The sequence below is a fragment of the Pongo pygmaeus genome, chromosome 20, assembly GCF_028885625.2.
Source record: "Pongo pygmaeus isolate AG05252 chromosome 20, NHGRI_mPonPyg2-v2.0_pri, whole genome shotgun sequence".
Lineage (NCBI taxonomy): Eukaryota > Metazoa > Chordata > Mammalia > Primates > Hominidae > Pongo > Pongo pygmaeus.
In genome coordinates this window covers 42,263,821-42,280,726 of record NC_072393.2, presented here as the reverse complement: position 1 = coordinate 42,280,726, position 16,906 = coordinate 42,263,821, and the positions used below count along the sequence as shown (strand labels likewise).

Here is a 16,906-nt window from a genome sequence, read left to right as displayed (position 1 = left end):
ACAATTTGTATTTTTCTCAGAGCAAATTGCCTTGTTTCTTCTTTTGCCTGATTTTATGTATGTGTTGCTATTTTTTTCAAATTTTCTAACATTGCTGTCAGTTGCCTGTCAATATTTTCTACATGATCAAACATACTAGCTCCTTAGTTTTCTTTGGAGACGTCTTTCCTATAGTCCTCACTTCTGTTCCTAGATGCTGTTCTCTCAGTCTGCTGCCAGATGATGTTCTAGGATTTGCCTTTTATAATTATACTGGCGCTTTCATCACCATTTTTATGTTAGTTTTCCAGTTTCTTAATATAGTACCTTTTCTTTTTCCTAATTTACTCCCTAGTTTTGATGGAACATGTAGCCTAGTAGCTTCCTAAGAAAAGCCACTTTGGAAATACTTTTATCATTCCCTACCGATTTAAAATTGTCTTGATTTAATCTTCATAGTGGCTTAGTAATCTGACTGGCTATAGAATTCTAGGTCAGAATTTATTTTCCTTTATAATATTAAAGGAATTGCTTGTTTTTTTCTTATTTCAAATGATGCTATTGAGAAGTCTATTGCCATTCCGATTCCTGAAAACTTATGTGATCTGTGTTTTCTTCTGGAAGCTTTTAGAAACTTTCATTTTTGTTTTCCCCTGATATTCTGAATTTTTACTCCATGTATTATAAGGTGTGTTTGAAAGCCCCTCCCATTTTCCCCTCTCTTGGGGCATAAAGGGAAAGGGGGGAGGGGGAAGAAACTCACTAATTGAGCTGAATGCATGCTATTTCATATCACTGGAAAAGTCCAGTCTATTTGTATATCCCTTTGTACACAGGACGTATATCTTCTGATATGATAGGATTCACCCCCTTTAATTTTGCTTTCTCTGTCCTTTCTTGCCACCTCTACCACCATCTTTTTCTTTTCTCCTTTCATTGTGAAAGCATGTTTGTTGTTTCAGGGGCCAGTGATGTTCAGGGATGTTTCCATAGACTTCTCTCAAGAGGAATGGGAATGCCTGGACTCTGGTCAGATGAATTTATACAAAGAAGTGATGTTGGAGAATTTCAGCAACCTGGTTTCAGTGGGTAAGGATAACTATTCCCCAAAATTCAGAGTCTGCCCTTGGAAATGTCTCCTTTCTCCATTGTGAATTATTTGCTTCATGTAACCAGCTGAATTTCTGCTCCCTGTTCACTAAGGAATGGTTTGAGTTGAAATAGAATGGAAGAGTTGGAAGTGGGCAGCTCCAATGGGCTGTGGCTGAAGCTTCATCTTCTCCGTCTTTCTCTGGTCCTTCTTGTAGTGGCATCTCTTCTTTGATCACTAAGGTACTGGATCTGATTTCTGGGGAGCCCACAGCATAACCATGTCCCATGTCTTTTCTTGTGAGCAGGACTTTCCAATTCTAAGCCAGCTGTGATCTCCTTATTGGAACAAGGAAAAGAGCCCTGGATGGTTGATAGAGAACTGACTAGAGGCCTGTGTTCAGGTAAGTAAGAGATGATGGCTCAGGAGCAGAGCTATAAAGAGATATACTTCTGAGATGTTATCAGGAAGCTCCCTTTAAAGGCCCGAAGCCTCTTCCATATAAGCTATCCCACTTTTTTTTTTTCTCATACTTTCTCCTTAGTCCAATATAGCAAGCACCTCCCTGGCTATAATTATGCTATAATTATTCTACTCACATTTTAGTTTCATTCCTTCCTATGATACGCTACGTTTAGACTTGTATAACAGTAGACATTCCCACCCTAAGAAATAGATGTAAGTGCATGTGTGTGTCTTTTTCTTTCCCTGTGCTTGTTTTCATTGTATCTGCTTTCAGCTATTTAACATATTTGACCAGTTTGTTCTGGATTTAATAGCTCATTCTTTCATTTATCAAACATTTGATTATTTCTTACTTTAAAACAAAATTGAAGTATAACATACACACATAAAACTACATGACTATGATTGCATAGTATGGTGAAATTGAGAATGGTGAAACCAGTACTAGGACGATAAATAGAACATTACTAGCACCTCAGAACCCCTTCTCTGCCCCTTCCCAATCACCAGCCTCTTTTTCCTCTCCCAAAATAAATACCATCCTGACATTTGGCACCATGGATTCGTTTTGCCTATTTTTGAACTTTGTATAGACGCAATCACACAGTATTTATAGTCTTTTGCCTTTGGCTTTTTTTGCTCAACATTATGTTTATGTGACATATCTATGGTGCTGCATATATCTGGTGTTAGTTCATTCTTATTGGCTATGTTATATTTCATTCTATGAATATATACATATATATATATTTTTTTTTTTTTTTTTTTTTTTTTGAGATGGAGTCTTGCTGTGTTGCCCAGGCTGGAGTGCAGTGGTGTGATCTCGGCTCATTGCAACCTCTGCCTCCCGGGTTCAAGCGATTCTCCTGCCTCAGCCTCCCGAGTAGCTGGAACTACAGGCCTGCGCCACCACGCCCAGCTAATTTTTTGTATTTTTAGTAGAGACAGGGTTTCAACATGTTGGCCAGGCTGGTTTCAAACTGCTGACTTCAGGTGATCCACCTGCCTCAGCCTCCCAAAGTGCTGGGATTACAGGCATGACCCACAGTGTCCTGCTTCAGTCTATGAATATTTTTTAAATTACGCTTTATATATTATTAATTACTATAAGTGTCCTTTTTACTGTTGACGGTTTGTTTGCAGTTTTTAGCTATTACACATAATGCTGCTGTGAACGTTCCTGTGTATAACTTTTGGTAAATGTATGTACACATTTCTTTTAGGTATATACATAGGAGTGGAATTACTGAGCAATAGGATATGCGTATGTTCAACTTTAGTAAATATACCAATTTTCCAAAGTAGTTATACCAATTTGCAGTTCTACTAGTAGTATGAAGGTTGCTATTGCTCTGCATTCTTACATTCTTGCCAGTTATTATTGCCAGGCCCTTTAATTTTAGTTATTCTGATGTGTGTGTTCTGTGACATGCCTCTTTAAGTTTCCTGGCTAAACTTCGTCGGTTGTCTATCTTTTTCCTGTTGGTTTCAAAGAATTCTTTTTATATTCTATGTATCAGCCCTGTGTTTGGTTATACATGATGTAAATATCTCCCACCACTTTATATCTTGCCTTTTACTCTTTTAATAGTACCTTTTGATGAACAGAAGTTATTAATTTTAATGTGGTCACAGTTGTCTTTTTCTTTATAGTGTTGCTTTTTTGTGTCCTGGATAGGAATCATTGCCTACCCCAAGGTCATGAAGATATTTCCTATGTTATATTCTAGTAGCTTTATTGTTTTACTTTTTCCATTTAGATCTACTTTCCTGAAGTTGGTATTTGTATGTATTGTGAGGGTAGGGGTCAAATTTCATTTTTTTTCCATGTGAATATCCAGTTGACTTCTTAGTGTTTATTGAGATGACTGTCCTTTTCCCATTCTCTATAGGACTACCTTTGTCATAAATCATGTATTCCTATTTCTGTGAGTCTATCTCTGAATTCTGTTCCTTGGGCTTATTTGTCTATCCTTGTGCCAATACCACACTATATTAATACTGTAGCATGTAATAAATCTTACCTAGTAGAGCAAGTGCTCCTGCTGCTGCTTAGTCCTTTGCATTTTCATTGTAAATTTTAGAATTAGGCCGGGTGCAGTGGCTCACTCCTGTAATCCCAGCACTTTGGGAGGCCAAGGTGGGTGGATCACCTGAGGTCAGGAGTTCAAGACCAGCCTGGGCAACATGGTGAAACCCCATCTTTACTAAAAATACAAAAATTAGCCAGGTGTGGTGGCGGGCGCCTGTAATCCCAGCTACTCAGGAGGCTGAGGCAGGAGAATCGCTTGAACCAGGGAGGCGGAGGTTGCAGTGAGCCGAGATCGCACCATTGCACTCCAGCCTAGGGGACAAGAGCAAAACTTGGTCTCAAAAAAAAAAAAAAAAAAAAAAAATTTAGACATAGCTTATATAGAGTCATTTGAAACTTAATCAAAATGCCAAGTTATTTTTTCATGAGAATATTAATATCAGTTTGTGGAGAATTAAGATTTTTAAATAGCAAATCTTATAAAAATGTTTGACTTTTTAATTTTATACACTAGTCTGCTAGGTGCTGTACAGTTTAGAAAATGTGTAGGCTTATTAAGAAACTTGTTATCTAATGTAGGAGCTAGAACATTGCTGTAAATCAGTTTCTACAGAATAAGATTCATCAATGAGAAGATCAAATAGGAAGCTCAGAAGAAAGTTGTAAAACAGTCAAAAAATATGGAAGTGGAAATTGATCCAAGTAGAAGTTAATGGTTGGAGCCCTAGAAGCAGATGTTATTACCTATGGAGTTAGCGTTGGAAATAGAAGATCCATGCCTCCCTTGAGAAAGAATTCTAGATTTAACAAAGCTCTAGGAACCTAGGGAGGAGTTTGTGAATCTTCACTTTTTCCCAGCTATCAGTTGATCTTAGCTGCCTTTAAGTATTTTATTTCTGTCTCTCCTACCACTTTTCCTCCCTACCAGCTTGCTAATTCACCCCCTTCTTAATCTTACCTTAACCTTGTACCTTTGTACTTGAAAGGTGGTCTCTGTTTATTCCTTTTTCATTTTAAAATAATTAATTTAATTTTCATTAAAGTAATATATTTACAGAGTTTGAAATCACAGTGTTATAAAGCTTATATTGAAAAACAGCAGCCCAGACCAGGCGTGGTGGCTCACACCTGTAAACCCAGCACTTGGGAGGCTGAGGCGGGCGGATCACTTGAGGTCAGGAGTTCAAAACCAACCTGGCCAACATGGCAAAACCCCGTCTCTACTAAAAATACAAAAATTAACCAGGCATAGTGGCAGGCGCCCATAGTCCCAGCTACTTGGGAGGCCAAGGCAGGAGAATCGCTTGAACCCAGGAGGTGGAAGTTGCAGTGAGCTGAGATCGTGCAACTGCACTCCAGCCTGGGTAACAGCAAGACTCCATCTCAAAAAAAGAGAAGAAAGAAAAACAGCAGCCTGCTTTTTCACATATACATTCGTACCCTGACTGCCCCAGTCCCTCTCATCAAAGACAATACATTTTCAACTCTTACTCTCATTCTTCTGATACCTACGTTCAAATTTTGCACAGTATGTTTTGTCATTCTGTGATACATCAAACTATAAAAGTATTTCTTGATGTCTTTTTCTGATAGTTGAGGGCTGGTCTCTCGTAATCACTGTATGTATCTTGCCTATAGCAATATATTCATAGTTTATATCCTGATTACACAAATGTTGTTAGAACTTTCCTGTTACCTACTTAATGTGCATCCCCATTGGTGTTATGCCTTATGTTTATTTGTATTGTAGTTTGTACTCTCTATTTTGATATCTTTGCTTAATAATAGTCACTTAGGAATGTTTTTACATATTCTTCCCAAGTTCAAATACTGGATTGAAAATAAACCCATCAAAACTGAGATGTCTTTTTTATGTATCAGTTTTATATTTTGGAACAACTGTTTTTTTTAAGACAAAACTATTGTTATTTTTTTCTTTCGAGACAGGGTTTTACTCTTGTTGCCCAGGCTGGAGTGCAGTGGTGCAATCTCAGCTCACTGCAACCTCTGCCTCCCAGGTTCAAGTGATTCTCCTGCCTCAGCCTCCCGAGTAGCTGGGATTACAGGCACCTGCCACCATGCCCAGCTAATTTTTTTATTTTTAGTAGAGATGGGGTTTCACCATGTTGGCCAGGATGGTCTCGAATTCCTGACTTCAGGTGTTCCACCCGCCTTGGCCTCCCAAAGTGCTGGGATTACAGGTCTGAGCCACTGCACCCAACCTATAATTTCCTTGATAACAAAAGCATATCTATTACATTTCTGTTATTATTATTCCCAGATAGTCTTAACTACTCAAATTATAAAGAAAGATGTGGGAGGTAGGTAATTGAGAACTGTGATATATAAACATTTGAACAGACTCCTGACGTGACACCACTTCCCCAATAGCCACCCACATTCCTTATAAGCCTTTATAAAAAGGACAGAAATGCCCTTTTGCACATTTGTGCCCTGCACATACCATAACTAAAATTACCCTTGACCCAAAAACAAAACAAAAAAAAACCACATGTATTTATTTATATTACCCAAAGGTATAGCCATCCTCTAACATAAAAAACAAGGCATACATATTAAATAATAATGGCATATTTGTTAAAACTATTCTTAGGAATCAATGTTTTAATACCTTATGTTAGAAATCATCCAGGTTTTCGAGGATTATCTATTAATTTTTCTTACTTAATGTCCATTGTCTTAAAGTTAACTAAAAATCTTGACTACTATATTTAAACTGACACACTACAGAGCAACACAGTTATTTTTTTTCTTCTTCTTCTTTTTTTTTTTTTTGAGACGGAGATTCGCTCTGTCGCCCAGGCTGGAGTGCAATGGTGTGATCTCGGCTCACTACAACCTCCGCCTCCTGGGTTCAAGCGATTCTCCTGCCTCATCTTCCCAAGTAGCTGGGATTACAGGCGTGCGCCACCATGTCCAGCTAATTTTTGTATTTTTAGTAGAGATGGGGTTTCACCATGTTGCCCAGGCTGGTCTCTAACTCCTGACCTCAAGTAATCCACCCGCCTCGGCCTCCCAAAGTGCTGGGATTATAGGCGTGAGCCACTGCACCTGGCCCAACAGTTACTTTGATGTCAAAAAGTCTGACAGAACTATAATTTGATTTGGTTTAACACATAATTGTATAATTTTTATTATTTTATTTTATTTTATTTTGAGACACAGTCTGGCTCTGTTGCTCAGGCTGGAGTTCAGTGGTGCTTCTTGGCTCACTACAACCTCCCCCACACCCACCTCTCCCAGGCTCAAGTGACCCTCCCACCTCAGCCTCCCTAGTAGCTGGGACTACATTGCACGGCACCATGACCGGCTAATTTTTGTATTTTTTGTAGAGATGGGATTTTGCCATATTACCCAGGCTGGTCTCGAACTCCTGAGCTCAAGTAATCCACCTGCCTTGGCCTCCCAAAGTGCTGGGATTACAGGCGTGAGCCACAGCACCCGGCCTAGTTTTTATAATCTTAAAATTTACATTTTACACTGATAAAATCAGGAGGAAGATATATAGCTATTTTTAAACCAGAATTATTAAGCCAGTCTCTTTGAAAATTTCTGTTTTTGAGCTAGCAGTTCTTGTGAGGTTGTGGGGTTATTTTTGCGGGGTGGGGGGGCACTTGTTTTTTTTTTTTTTCTTTTTTTTGCAATTTTATAACTATTTGATGTATTTGACGATCAGTGATTAGTTCTCATAGTTCTCATCCACATTGACTGTCTGTAGATTTTTGAAAGTGGTAACAGATACATAGGTAACCAAAGTATAGAGCTTATTTGGTGAATCTTCATCCCCATTACATATTCTGGACAACCGCACATGGATTCGTTATGGGGCATTCCTTATTCCTTTGGCCCAGACAGCTTTGTTGAGCCTGGTATCAATGTGCACATCTGGAGTTCCCATCTCCTTCATGGCAAATTTCTGAATCTCTTTGAGTGTCCGAGGGGCACGCTTCTTGAAGCCCACTCCATGGATGCGCTTGTACATACTACTGATGGTGTATTCTCACGTCACCACCTCGTTGATGGCAGAACGGCCCTTTTTCTTCTCGCCACCCTTCTTTGTGGGAGCCATTCTGCCGGGTCCAAGTTGGAAAGACTTGTTTATTTTTTAAAGCTACCATATTCAAACTACTAGAAGTTTTCTGTGACTGTCTTTGCACTACAATCACACACTTGGATAGCCCACAAAGCTGATAATATTTGCTATCTTATTCTTTACTTAAAAAGTTGCCCAACCCCTGCTCGCTATGAACCAGAGTAGCGCTCCTTTAATTTTGTTTTATTTTCAGCTTTTTTAAGGTATAATTCGCATACCATATAGTTCACCCACATAAAATGTACAATTCAGTGACTTTTAATATAATAGAGTTGTATAACCGTCACCATAATCAATTTTAGAACATTTTTATCACCTCAGAAAAATCCCTGTACACTCTAGCTGTTATTCCCACCCCTCTCCAGCCCCAGGCAACCATGAGTTGATTTTCTCTATGGATTTGCCTATTCTGGACATTTCATATAAATGGAATTGTACAATATGTGGTCTTCTGCAAATTCCCTATTTCATAACTTAATGCTTTTCAGGGTTCATCTATGTTGTAGCATGTATCAGCATTTCATTCCTTTTTATTGCCAAATACTATTCCATTTTATGGATATACCACATTTATCCATTGATCAGTTGATGGACATTTGGGTTTCCTCTTTTGGGCTATTTTGATTAATGTTGTATGAACATGTCTATAAGTTTTTGTGTGGACATCAGCTTTCAGTTCTTTCAGGTTTCTACCTAGGAGTAGAATTGCTGGGTCATATCATAACTCTGTGTTTAGCCAGTTGAGGAACTGCTAGACTCTTTTCCAAAATGGCTACACCATTTTACATGCCCACCAGCAGTGTATGATGGTTCCAGTTTCTCCACATCATTTGCTAACACTTGTTATCTTTTTTTTTTTTTTTTTTTTGAGACAGTCTCGCTCTGTTGCCCAGGCTGGAGTACAATGGCACAATCTTGGCTTACTGCAACCTCCGCCTCCTGGGTTCAAGCAATTCCCTTGCCTCAGCCTCCTGTGTAGCTGGGATTACAGGCTCATGCCACCACACCCAGCTAATTTTTGTATTTTTAGTAGAGACGAGGTTTCAACATGTTGGCCAGGCTGGTCTTGAACTGATTTCAAGTGATCCACCTGCCTCAGCCCTCCAAAGTGCTGGGATTACAGGAGTGAGTCACCACACTTGGCCTGGTTGTTTTTATTTATTTATTAATCTTTATTTTTAATTTTTTGGGTACACAGCAGGTATGTATATTTATGGGTTACATGAGATATTTTGATACAGGCATGCAATGCTTATATCGGGAGAAATGGGATATCTATCACCTGAAGCATTTATCCTTTGTGTTACAATCTTATTGTACTCTTTTAGTTTTTAGGGGATTTTGTTTTGTTTTGTTTTGTTTTTTTTAGACAGAGTCTCACTCTGTCACCCAGGCTGAAGGGCAGTGCTGCAGTGCTGTGATCTCTGCTCACTGCAACTTCTGCCTCCCAGGTTCAAGTGATTCTCGTGCCTCAGCCTCCCAAGTAGTTGGGACTACAGGCACGTACCACCATGCCCAGCTAATTTGTGTGTGTGTGTGTGTGTGTGTTTTTAGTAGAGACAGAGTTTTACCATGTTGGCCAGGCTGGTCTCAAACTCCGGACCTCAAGTGATCCACCCACCTTGGCCTCCCAAAGTGCTGGGATTACAGACATGAGCCACCACGCCCGGCCTCTTAGTTATTTTTAAATGTTCAATTAAATTATTTTTGACTACAGTCACCCTGTTTTGCTAGCAAATACTAAGTGTTACTCATTCTTTCTATTTTTATATGTGTTTAAAAAAATTTTTTTATATGAACCTTTTTTTAAAAATTATTGTATAAATTCTAGGTGTACAACATGTTTTGATACACATGCATATTGAAATAATTACTATAGTTAAGCAGATCGTATCAAATAACTGTAATCTTTTCTTCTTTCTTTGTTTAGGGTAAGAGTACTTAAAACCTACTTTCCTGACAAATTTCTAGTATACAATAGAGTATTACTAACTATAGTCCTCCTGCCATACATTAGATTTCTCATGAGCTTTTTTTTTAGTTTTTATCGATACAAATTATACATATTTATAGAGTACAAGCAATATATTGATATATTCATACAATGTATAAGGATCAAATCAAGGTATTTAGATACCCATCACTTTGAATATTTATCAATTGTTTTATACATATATATATATATATATGTATGTATTTTTTTCTTTTACTAATAGAATGTGCCCAGTGTCATTTTTTGTGTATGTGAGAGAGTTTCACTGTCAGCCAGACTGGAGTGCAGTGGCATGATCACAGCTCACCGCATCCTTGAATTCCCAGGCTCAAGTGATTCTACCACCTCAGCCTCCTAAGTAGCTAAGACTGCAGGTGCATGCCACTATACCTAGCTAATTTTAAAACTGTTTATAGAGATGGGGGGGGTCTCCCTATGTGCCCCAGGTTGGTCTTGAACTCCTGGCCTCAAGTGATCCTCCTGACTCGGCCTCCCAATGTGCTGGGATTACAGTTATGAGCCGCTATGGCACTGCTATTAAGTTTTTTTGCTTCCTTGTTAATTCTGGATATTAGTCCCTTCTCAGGTGAAGAGTTTGCAAATATTTTCTCCCATTCTACAGGTCTCTTCACTCTGTTGATTGTTTCCTTTGCTGTGCAGAAGGATTTTAGTTCAATATAGTCCAATTTGTCTATTTTTTTGTTGTTGCCCCTTATTGAAAATATCTTTGAGGTCTTATCTAAAATATATTTGCCTATTCTTCTGAAGTGTTTCCCCTATGTTTTCCTCTAGTAGTTTTATAATTTGGGGTCTTATAGTTAAGTATTTAATTCATTTTGAGTTTATTTTTGTATATGGTGAGAGATACAGTCTAGTTTCATTCTTCACTATATGGATAACCAGTTTTCCCAGCACCATTTATTGAACAGCATGTCCTTTTCCCAATGTCTGTTCTTGGCACTTTTGTCAACCATCAGTTGACTATAAATACATGGATTTATTTGTGGGTTCTCTCTTCTGTTCCATTGGTCCTTGGGTCTATTTTTATGGCAGTACCATGCTGTTTTGGTTACGACAGCTTTGTAGTATATTTTGAAGTTTGATTCTTCCACTTGTGTTCTTTTGCTACAGATTGCATTGGCTATTTGGCATCTTTTATGGTTTCCTACAAATTTTAGGATTTTTTTCCTGTTCATGTAAAAACTGACTGGTATTTCAGTAGGGATTGCACTGAATCTGTAGATTGCATTGAATCTGTAGATTGCTTTGGGAAGTATGTTCATTTTAACAATAGTTCTTCCAGTGCATAAGCATGCAAATCTCTTTTTATTTGTTTGTGTTGTCTTCAGTTTCTTTTGTCGGTGTTTTGTAGTTTTCCTTGTAGAGGTCTTTCACTTCATGGTTAAATTTATTTCTAGGTTGTTTTTTGTAGCTGTTATATTAATAAATGGGATTGTTTTCTTGATTTCTTTTTCAGCTAATTCATTATTGTGGATGTACAGAAATCCTTTTTTTTTTTTCTTTTTGAGACAGAGTTTCACTCTGTCTCCCAGGCTGGAGTGCAATGGCATGATCTCAGCTCTCTGCAGCCTCCACCTCCTGGGTTCAAGCAGTTCTGCCTCAGCCTCCCGCGTAGGTGGGACCACAGGTGCCTGCCACCACACCTGGCCAATTTTTGTATTTTTAGTCAAGACAAGGTTTCACCATGTTGGCCAGGCTGGTCTCAAACTCGTGACCTCAAGTAATCCACCCACCTCGGCCTTCCAAAGTGCTGGGATTATAGGCGTGAGCCACCGTGCCCAGCGTACTACTTGTTTTTGTATATTGATTTTGTATCTTGCAACTTTACTGATTTCATTGATCAGTTCCAAGAATTTCTGGTGGCATCTTTAGGTTTTTAAATATATGTAAGATCATGTCATCTGTAAAGGGACAATGTGACTTTCTATTATCCAATCTGGATGCCTTTTATTTCTTTCTCTTGCCTGATTGCTCTGGATAGGACTTCCAGTACTATATTGAATAATAGTGGTGAATGTGGGCTTCTTTGTCTTGTTCCAGTTCTTAGAGGAAAGGCTTTCAGCTTTTCCCCATTCAGTATGATGTTAGCTGTACATTTGTCATATATAGTCTTTATTATGTTAAGGTATGTTTTTTTAATGCCTAATTGTTGAGAGGTTTTTATAATGAAGAGATGTTGAACTTTATCAGATGCTTTCTCTGCATCTATTGAGCTGATCATATGGTTTTTGTCCCTCATCCTGTTGATCTGATACATCATGTTTATTGATTTGCTTATGTTGAGCCATCCTTGCACTTTTCAGGAAAAATCTCACTTAATCGTTGTATATTATCTTGTTGTTGTATTATTGGATTTCATTTGCTAGTATTTCATTGAGGGGTTTTGTGTCTATGTTCATGAGAGATATCACCTCTTTTTTGTTGTTGTTGTTGTGTCCCTCTCTGGTTTTGGTATCAGGGTAATGCTGGCCTTGTAGAATGGATTAGGAAGAATTAACTTCTCTTCCATTTTTTGGAATAGTTTGAGAAAAATTGAGGTTAGTTATTTGTAATTTTGGTAGGATTCAGCAGTAAAGCCATTTAGTCTTGGGCTTTTCTTTGTTGGGAGACATTTTACTACTGCTTCAATCTCATTACTCGTTATTGGTCTGCTCAGGTTCTTCTGCTCTGTTTCTTCCTGGTTCAGTCTTGGTAGGTTTTCATGTATCCAGGAATTTTTCTGTTTCCTCTAGGTTATCTGATTTGTTAGCATATAGTTGCTTGTAGTTGCTTTGATGATCTTTAATTTCTTAATTGACCCAATGGGCATTCATGAGCAAACACATTGTTTAAATTTCCATTTATTTGTGTGGTTTACAAAGTTTTTGTTATTGATTTCTAGTTTTATTCTAGTGTAGTCTGAGAAGATACTTGATATGATTTCTATTTTTAAAAATTAGTTATAACTTGTCTTATGGCCTAACGTATGGTCTCTTCCTGGAGGATGTTCCATGTGCTGATGGGAACAATGTGTATTCTGCAGCTGTTGGATAAAATGTTCAGTTAGTGTCTGGTAGGTCCATTTGGTCTAATGTCTAGTTTAAATCCAAAGCTGTTGATTTTCTATCTAGATGAACTGTCTAATGCTGAGAGTGGGATGTTGAAGTCCTGTACTATTATTTTATGGGAGTCTATCTTTTTTTGTTGTTGTTTTTTTGAGACAGAGTCTAGCTCTGTCACCCAGGCTGGAGTGCAGTGGCACAATATTGGCTCACTGCAACCTCTGCCTCCCAGGTTCAAGCAATTCTCCTGCCTCAGCCTCCTGAGTAGCTTGTATTACAGGTGCCTGCCACCACGCCCAGCTAATTTTTTTTTCTTTTTTTTTTTTTTTTTGACAGTCTTGCGCTGTCATCCAAGCTGCAGTGCAGTGGTGCGAACCCAGCTCACTTCAGGCTCTGCCTCCCAGGTTCACACCATTCTCCTGCCTGAGCCTCCTGAGTAGGTGGGACTACAGGTGCCTGCCACCATGCCTGGCTAATTTTTTGTATTTTTAGTAGAGACGAGGTTTCACCATGTTAGCCAGGATGGTCTCAATCTCCTGACCTCGTGATCTGTCTGCCTCGGCCTCTCAAAGTGCTGGGATTACAGGCATGAGCCACTACGCCTGGCCACGCCCAGCTAATTTTTGTATTTTTAGTAGAGACAGGGTTTCGTCGTGTTGGGAAGGCTGGTCTCGAACTCCTGACCTCAAGTGATCCTCCCGCCTTGGCCTCCCAAAGTGTTGGGATTACAGGCATGAGCCACCACGCCCAGCCCTATCTCTCTTTTTAGGTCTAATAATATTTGCTTATATATCTGGGTGCTGCAGTGTTGGGTGCCTATAAATTTAGAACTTTATATGCTCTGGCTGAATTGACCCCTTTATCATTACATAATGACCTTCTTTGCTTCTTTTGCAGTTTTTTATTTAATGTCTGTTTTATTTAAGTATGGCTACTCTCACTTGCTTTTGGTTTCTGTTTGTGTGCAGTATTTTTTTTTTCATCCCTTCACTTTCAGTCTATGATTTTATATATAAAGTGAGTTTCTCACAGCCAGTATATAGGTGAGTCATATTTATTTTATCCATTCAACCGGACTGTACCTTTTAAGTGGGGAATTTGACTGTTTATATTCAAGGTTATTATTAATAGGTGAGGATTTATTCCTAATCTGTTAATTTTTTATGGTTGTTTTATATCCTTTTTCTTTTCTCTTATCATTTGGTGGTTTTATGTAATGGTTACATCTGAGTCCTTTTTCTTTCCATTTGTATATCTGCTCTACCAGTGAGCTTCTTATTTTCATTTGTTTAATGATGGTAGATATGGTAGATATTTTCATTTGTTTAATGATGGTAGATATGTCTTTCACTTCCAGATGTAGGACACCCTTTGCCACTTTTGATAGGGCCACCCTAGTTGTGATACATTTTCTCTGGGAAAAACTTTCTCCTTCATTTTTGAAGGATGGCTTTGCTAGGTATAGTATTCTGGGCTGACAGTGTTTTTTTCTTTTAGCACTTTGACTATATCATCCCATTCTTTCCTGGCATGGAAGGTTTCTGCCAAGGTATCTGCTGCTAGTCTGATGAGGGTTCCCTTGTATGTGACTTGATGCCTGAGGGTTCCCTTATATGTGACTTGATGCCTTTCTCTTGCTTTTTTTAGAATTCTCTGTCTTTGACTTTTGACAGTTTGACTGTAATGGGCCTTGGAAAACCTTTTTGGATTGAATCTATTTGGGCATCATTGAGCCTTCTGTATCAGGATGTCTATATTGCTTACAAGACTTGGAAAGTTTTCAGTTATTATTTTGTTAAATAGGTTTTTATGCCTTTGCCCATCTCTTCTCCTAGAATACCCAAAATTTGAATATTTGGTTGCTTTATGATGTCCTATATGTCACCTAAGCTTTCTTCAGTTTTAAAGATTATTATTTTTTACTTTTTCTTCCTGGATTCTTTTAAAAAACCCTGTCTTCAAGTTCAGAAATTCTTTCTTCTGCTTGATCTAGTCTATTGTTGAAGCTCTCAATTGTGTTTTTTATTTCATTCATTGAAATTTGTCAGTTTCAGGACTTCTGTTTGGTTCTTTTTCATGATATCTGCTGAATTTCTCATTCAGATCATGAATTGTTTTTTCTGATTCTTTTGGTTTTTATCCATGTTCTATTGTTTCCCACTGAGCTTCTTTAATATCATTATTTTGAATTCTTTTTCAGGCACTTGATAGATTTCTTGTTTGTTGGAATCTGTTGCTGGAGCATTATTGTGTTACTTTGGAGATGTCATGCTTCCATGCTTTTTCATGTTCCTTTTATCCTTACATTGATATCTGTGTATTTCTTGTTATGGTCATTTTTTCCAATTTTATGGGTTTGTTTTCATAAGGAAAACCTTTTTCCTGTAGATGTATTGATAGTGTTGGTTGGGTAGGTTGCTTTGGCTTTGTTATAGGTGGATGCAGTGGTATAATCTCCATATGATTTCTCTGGCTGCAATCAGTGTCAGCAGTGTCTGCAAGTTCCTCAGTGGCTTAGGGCTTGGTTGTTAGTGGAAGCTGTGATGAGGCTTTTCTCATTGTTAGCAGGCCCAACAATGGTGATAGGATGAGGGGTATGCCAGGCAAAGGGGAGATCCATGTGGGAAGGCCCTGAGGGGCAGGGAGAACTTGAGGTGCTTGAAGGACTGGGGCTTCTTGAGCAAGTGGAAGTGGAGTATAACACAAGGTTGGAGAGGTAGGCAAGAGCCTCATTATTGGAGTCTTCTTGGTAATTACCAAGGAGTTTAGATTTTCAGGAGGGCAAAGTGAGACCAAATACCACACCAGGTGCTGAATGGATTAGAGGGTGCTGAAACATATTGGGGAGACCATTAGGAGATTCCTGTAGTGGTCTAGGAAAGAGGGGATTCGATAATTAAATGAGGACAACTTTAAGAGATTTTTAGGGACTCACCCAGACTAAGTTTGGCCAATGATTGTGTGGAGGGAAGACTTAAGATAGTCTAGCTGGCTTTTATTTTGATGTCTTCAAGCCATTTCATTTGCCCAATATCTGTTTTTGCTATGACATTTTTTCATAATAATAGCTACCAATACTGAGTGCTTACTTTATATCAGATTATTTATATACGTTATTCCTCATCTTTTTAGCAATCATAAGTTAAGTGTCAGTCCCATTTTAATAAGGAAAAGAGGGCTCAGAGGTCGCCTTAAAGCATAGAACTGGGGCTCACTATATGTTGACATGGAGTTCCATTCTTCTCATAGAGTACATTTCATCCTATCTTAACTCTCTTGTGTCTCAAACTTGAGCCGCCTTCCTTCTCAGTCACTGCTGACTTGAATTATTCATTTCTTTCTCCCAAGGTCAACATCACAGAATTCCAGAGCAAATTATTTTCAGTGAGTCCCTAACCCATATCATGCTGTATGTACAGAAGAGATGTACCTGTCTACTCTTCCCACCAGTTGTGTTCAGCATATTAGATTTGTTGGAGGCTGGTGATTTGCCAGTATACCATTGCACAGTCACTGAACTCCACCCACCCCCGCCATTTAAACCTTTCAACACATTTATTATTCTTAATAGTCCTTTCATGTAGGTCTGACAATTGTCTACAAATTGCAAAACATACAGTATCATACTCTGTGCATGTGAGTATATGTTTATGAACGTGTATATAATTAGAATCTCTCACACATGGTGCATGCCCTGGAGCAGAGGTGGCATCCTGCTGGCCTGTCCTCCTCCATGGCCCTCCAGCTTAACCCCTGCCTGGGCATGCTGATGGCCTTGCAGGTGGAGCTCCGCAAGCTGTACGATGAGGAGACACAGAGCTGGGTCTCAGGCAGCGCCTGTGGGGATCTGGGGTGGGGGCAAAGAAAAATTTTTAAAAAAATTAGAATCTCTCTGTAATATGGAGGATGGTGCTGAACACTGTCTATTCACCAAGGCTTAAGGTAACTCTGGTTCAGACCAAAATTTGAGGATCATAGAGGTCATCTACTTTCTGGATCCATATCCTCAGCTTCTTTTATTACCTCTCCTAATGTCTGTGCTTTTCTTGTCAATTTTACAGATTGCCTCTCCACCTTTGAAAACTAAGTGTGTAATTTCTCAGATATTCTTTTCAGTTTAATGCTCCCATTTCTTTTTTAGAAGTTTTAACTTTCCCAGAATAGGAAAATT

The 16,906-nt window shown here is 38.6% G+C and overlaps 2 protein-coding genes and 1 pseudogene across 6 annotated transcripts in view; 1 reads left to right on the top strand and 2 right to left on the bottom strand.

Annotated features, from left to right (window-relative positions):
• Positions 1-16,906, top strand: part of ZNF829 (zinc finger protein 829) — a 31,954-nt gene that overhangs the window by 7,221 nt on the left and 7,827 nt on the right. For all 5 annotated transcript variants that reach the window (XM_054462454.2, XM_054462452.2, XM_054462455.2 and 2 more), the window contains 2 exons: positions 942-1,068; positions 1,377-1,472. In XM_054462454.2, coding sequence (XP_054318429.2) covers positions 942-1,068; positions 1,377-1,472 — 223 coding nt within the window. The remainder of the gene's footprint in view (positions 1-941; positions 1,069-1,376; positions 1,473-16,906) is intronic.
• Positions 7,267-7,739, bottom strand: LOC129020282 (large ribosomal subunit protein eL31-like; annotated as a pseudogene).
• Positions 8,879-16,906, bottom strand: part of ZNF345 (zinc finger protein 345) — a 50,838-nt gene continuing 42,810 nt past the window's right edge. The window contains exon 4 of the transcript XR_008495663.2: positions 8,879-16,582. The gene's annotated coding sequence lies outside the window, so the exon portion shown is untranslated. The remainder of the gene's footprint in view (positions 16,583-16,906) is intronic.